This window comes from Corvus brachyrhynchos, unplaced genomic scaffold (assembly GCF_000691975.1).
Source record: "Corvus brachyrhynchos isolate BGI_N302 unplaced genomic scaffold, ASM69197v1 scaffold542, whole genome shotgun sequence".
In the NCBI taxonomy this organism is placed as follows: Eukaryota; Metazoa; Chordata; class Aves; order Passeriformes; family Corvidae; genus Corvus; species Corvus brachyrhynchos.
In genome coordinates, this window is record NW_008236766.1 from 184,537 (window position 1) to 190,114 (window position 5,578).

General features: G+C 41.3%; 1 protein-coding gene across 1 annotated transcript in view; it reads right to left on the minus strand.

The window, feature by feature from the left end:
• The window catches only part of PDE3B (phosphodiesterase 3B), an 88,444-nt gene extending 83,353 nt beyond the window's left edge, over nucleotides 1-5,091 (minus strand). Inside the window, 2 exon segments of the mRNA XM_008644883.2 lie at nucleotides 64-438; nucleotides 4,902-5,091. Of these exon segments, the coding sequence (XP_008643105.1) occupies nucleotides 64-438; nucleotides 4,902-5,091 (565 nt within the window).
• Between the last annotated feature and the right edge of the window lie 487 nt (nucleotides 5,092-5,578).

A 5,578-nucleotide genomic window follows, 5' to 3' on the forward strand; every position in this document is an offset into this window, starting at 1 on the left:
CCCTCCCTGCCTCCCGCCTTCTCGCCCGCCTTCCCTGCCTCCCCCGGGCCCTGGGATCCGCACTTCCCGCGATCTTTTTTAAAATATAAATCTGTGTGTCTGTATCTGCCCAGCCGCCCCCCGGGGCAGCGTGCGGGGAGCGGGCCGGCCCCCGCCAGGCGCTGCAGGCGCGGCAAGGGACGCGTGGGGAAGCGATGGAGGGACAGGAACGCTGAGCTGGCGCGACTTTGTGCTTTATCTTGTCAATTAGCTTCGAGATGCCGCGGAAAAGTTGCTCGTACGGGCTGTAATCTGTGTGTCTGTATCTGCCCAGCCGCCCCCCGGGGCAGCGTGCGGGGAGCGGGCCGGCCCCCGCCAGGCGCTGCAGGCGCGGCAAGGGACGCGTGGGGAAGCGATGGAGGGACAGGAACGCTGAGCTGGCGCGACTTTGTGCTTTATCTTGTCAATTAGCTTCGAGATGCCGCGGAAAAGTTGCTCGTACGGGCTGTAAAGCACACGCAGAGTATCGAAGTGTTTTCCCTCCGAGGAGCATCACTTTTTCCGTTTTTGGTTTTCTTTTTTTTTTTAGCACCCGAGAAGTAAGTATGGATTAGAGAAATTTTCTACCTTTTTTTTTTTTTTCCAACCCTCGTTAAGTTGCAGACTAGACCGCATTGCACGACCAGGTTTATTTGCACAACTAATCCCTTTGGAATGGATCAAAATAATAATTTTGGAACGGACCGTTGAAGTGTTTAGACTGCTGTAAGGGAAAATAGGCAGCTAATGGCATATTGAGTAATGCCTTTGCTCATTCATTCTGTTTGTTTGCTTCTGGAAAAGTAACTGCTAAGCACTTCTGAAATTTATTATAATTGTGCATGTTTACCTTGTTACTTAGAACAAAGGTCCTTTGAGCCACGTTTCCACATAATATTGTACTGCTTTACTTACACTGGTTCAGAAATAAGTTCGGGTACGTCCGTGGTTGCACTTTTTGCTTTTTTATTGAAACAAGGAACTCTTGAAATTAGTTGGTGCCATGGCTTGTGATTCCCTCCCTTTGAGCAGCCCCCGAGCAGCAGCTGGTTTGGGGAAGCTGTGGGGTGGCAGGAAGTGCTGCTTCAAGACACGGGCCTGAAAGTTGGCCATGAACAGAAACCATCAAGCATGATTCCTGACAGAAAATGCAGTATGCAAATAGAATAACTCCTGTACACAGGAGGGAAATAAGTAATGATTTATTTTTTAAAAGGCAGATCAATCTGGTGGATTTTAATACCATGGTATAGCTTCCTCTGTTAGAAATACCCCTACACTCTTTTCCCAAAAAAAGGAAAAAAATTCTGTCCTGACTTGGTACACTTAACAAAGAGTCTGTGCCAACACATTGGTTCTAAAAAGTTTTTTGGAAAGGGAAAATGTTAAGTTCCTTTGGGATCATATTCTTACATTTATTTGTATTCATATGTTAGTGATATCAACTGGACCACAATCAAGCGTACTTGTAAATGCTTTCAAGGCTGAGATACACCTTGCTATTATGCATATTCTTTATTATTCAGCTATAAATAAATGCATTCCAGAAATAATTAGCTGGTGTAGTTGTCAATAAAACACGTTTGAGTATATTCATCTGTAGCAGTGGAGACTAGAAAGTGCCTAAGGAAGACTACGGAGATAGGACGTCATATGATCCCTAAATACCATGAATGCAACCATCTGTGGCTTCAGCACTTTCTGAATCAGAAGTGGTGTCTTATTCTTGACAGTTCTTAGTAGGTTTTTAATCCACAAATTTGCTCAGTCTTTTTTTTTTTTTAAGTCCACATAGGGTTTTTAGCATCTGCAGAGTAGTACAAGAAAAGGTCCTTACTCAATGCAACTTGACTATGCACTTTGTGAAATATGGTTGTTTTTTTAAAGTTTCCTATCTGTCTTAATGGATATTCTTCTCCTCTCTTCAACCCATGATTTTATGTCTTTCCTCAGTCTTGTATTTATTTTCTAAGCTGGAGAGTTTGGGCATATTTTTTTCAGATTCTTTTCATGTTACTGGGGATTTTTTTCTTTTTTTGAGCACCACTATATGCTTTTGGAGCAGAGGAGACCAGGAGTTACACCCAGTATTCAAGACACGAGCACAGTCCAAATAATGGTTTCTTTCCTTCTCTCATTTGTTTTGCTTTGCTAGGGAAGTGAGACTTCCCTAGCAAAGACAGATAAACTAAGCATTGTTGAAAGTTGTTCTGTTGAACACTGTTTTCACAGCGTTAAGTATATAGATCCCAGGCTCTACCTTCTGATTGTTAACATCTACATCCAGTCGATAGTTTTATAGGTAAGATTAGGATTTTTTTCTGTGTTTACATTTCAGTTATCTACAGTAAATTTCACCTGCCTATGAACTCAGGATGTGAAGCTGTAAGCACATTCCCTCAGTCAGTTCTATCTTTACTACCCTCATAACTTTGTACTAACAGTGTACTTTACCACCTTCCTATCATTTTTCAGATTATTTATCATTAATTAATTAGCTTTAATTTCAGTGATATGTGTGCTGAAGAAATGTATACATTCCAAAATGCAACGGGAGTATAGTTGGTCTTTAGTAATGTCTCTGTTGCCTAACAACACTCTTCCTACTACATTACAGGACCCTGTCTTGAGGAGTTTCCAATCTAATAATGAAGAATTTCAGTATAAAGAAAACTTGGTTGAGTACTTTAGTGTCCCTTGTAAACTACAAGAGCATTAACTAAATTGCTCCTTGCAACAGAATACTTTTTAGAATAAAGAAATAACTTTTCACTGGCTATTTCTTAAACAAATACAGAAAAACATACTGTTTCATTAAAATTGGAGTGAATAAATTTATTTCAGGTGAATTTATTTTTTTTTTTCATACTCCAGTTTCACTACCAAAACAAGGTGGGTAGCTTAGTGATTGGAATCAGATTGGCTGTCTGACTACGTAACAATAATAAATACTAATATAATTAAATATTCATTTTAAATAGTGATAATTAAGATTTTCCAGGTTAAGTCTGTTTCATCAGTGACCTCCCTGTCTTTATGCTGAGGCAGCTTTCTTGTTCCTGCTTTTTTTATTTTCTCCCCTGTGCTTCTGAGAGGAGGGAATGAGCCAATGCCTGGGTGGAAGTTTGGCTGCCAGCAAGGGCCAGGCCACCACAATAACAATGTATACTCAACCTGGGAGATCTGATCAAGAATCTACTGTTAGTTCTTAGTTTTTCATTGCAAAGACTGACCCTGCTGCCAATCACTGTGTTTTAATAGAGAATTTTCATTTGTTTTGTCAAACTCAAAACCAGACCTAATTTTAAAGTGGAATTCTTCGTGGATGAGACTATGAAGAACATGGTGTTTATATCCAGAGCATACTGACAGTAAAGTAGAACAACTCGTAACTGATTTGGCAATAAAGACATTTTTTTCTTCACTAAATCTATACTAGCAAAATTCATAAGCTGGTGATATCTATCTCTACAGTGGAAAATATTTATTAACTTTATTGACAATTTAATATATTTTGTCAAGTTTTGTTGGTTAGTTTCTATTGATCCTGAGACACATGGGGGTTCCTTTTGCTTCCTAAGTGATGAAACTTGAAAACACTTGAAATCAGATTTTGAGAAGATGGGTGTATATGACTTCGTAATTCACTTCTGAAAAACATAATGATGATGAATATTTCAGATAGAAATTATATTTAACGTAAGAATATGAACCAAATGCAGTCATAAAACAGTTAAGTTCTCCTAATTCAGAGGATAACTATTTTTATAGCTTTGTTTTCAGGGGGTTTTTTTCTGACTGAGGGAATGGCAAGTATTTATTTATCCAGCTACCTCCACATTTTCCACCGTCGTTATTCCCAGTGATCCTTACAGTGATAAGTGGTCAATGACCCTCACATAGGACGAACTACAGAAGTCTTACAGACTTGCCTGTTATTCATCACAGTGGTAGGACAACTGCAACAGCACAGTGACATTTTGCTAAAAGCTCACATTTTTCCCAATAGGCTCTTACACACACAGAATAAAATGTTTCTTAAAAACCAACCACGTGTTTTCTCCACCTAATAAGTCACTTTTGTTTGGTTTTTTCTTAATTTGGTGAAAGATGAAAAATAAAAAGGAAACTCAGAGGCAATGCCAAAACTACCAACTGGTAGTGCTTCTGTGTGAATGTCCCCATTTACACACTCAAACTTGCTCCTAGAGACCTTAAAACTAGATTTAAAACGTAGTTTAGCCGGTGGTCTCAACTACTGATTATCTTCTTCCATTTGTTTTCTGTGCTGGTTTGGTATCCCTTCAGAACCTTACCAACAATGAAATTGAGGTGTAAGAGTTGAGGGAGTAGCCTTTGAATTTGTAAAGCTGATCTGTAGTCTTTATTCCTATTTGATTTGTAAGGATGGGTAAGCCATCAAATTTAGCATTCCACAGAAAACAGCAAGATATTCCTGCTTCCAATGAAGGACCTTTATTTTCACAGAGGTGCTTGATGGTAGTGTAAAGGAGCAAAATGCAGAATGAATCAGAGGGAAGTCATTTAATCAGCGAGTACACATGGTTAATTCCTACAATCACAGTAAGTCAGGGGTTTTTTTGAAGGAAAATTATTTCTAATGCCATTCTGAAGGTCAACATGATAAACAGAAAGAAATAAATACAAAGAAAATACAAATATATGAAAAAGAACGGGTCCTCGCTGCCCTGCTCCCTGGCAGAGGTGGAGAAGCCCCTGGATGCATTTGGCTGCCTGACTGCAGTCCTTGCCTCGGCCCCAGGGATGGGCCCAATGTGTGATTCCCACAGCATCCCAGGGATGCTCCTGCCCTTTTCCTGGTGCCCAAGGGTCCTGCAAGCAACTTCTGTGGCCACCCATACATCTCCCTGTGCCTTTGGGGGCTCCTTGGCACAGTGCAGAGAGGGATCCAAGCAAAGCTTCCTTGGAAGACGGAGGCAGGAGAATATTGACCACCATCTTCTTTCCAGCTGCCCTCAATACTCTCTCAAACCTTGCTGTTACACTCAGGCTCTCCATTCCACCTGGGCTGGAGCTCCTGTGAGAACCCATCAATCGCTGTGTCCCCCCTTGGAATATAAAAAAAATAGCACAGCAATGTGTAGAAAATGTGAACTTTATTCAACTGGACTACTCAAAAAATCCAAAACTAGGGGGTGAGAAGACTACAGGGGGAGAATCTTATGCCTAAGAACTGTAAACTTTCTGGAACTTGAATGGCATGAAAAACTTTATCTTCTTGGGAAAAAGTTTTCTGGGAACCTATGGCTGAACTATGGGAAGCTATGGCTATCAAATGGGACCTTCACTAAAACCTATGGTGGGGGATGTCGCAGAGCCCAGGCTGAGCAGCGGTCACACGTCCGCTTGCACTGCTCTGACAGCTGCTCGGCGAGCTGGAGCTGGGCACTTCAGAGCTGAGGGGAGAAGTGCAATCTCCTCCTCTTCCAAATGCCCCATTTTGCTGGCGTCTTCTGCCTGCGCCTCTGCACGGAGCTGTAGCACAGGCACAGCAGCATCAGGGCACGGTTGTGCCTCA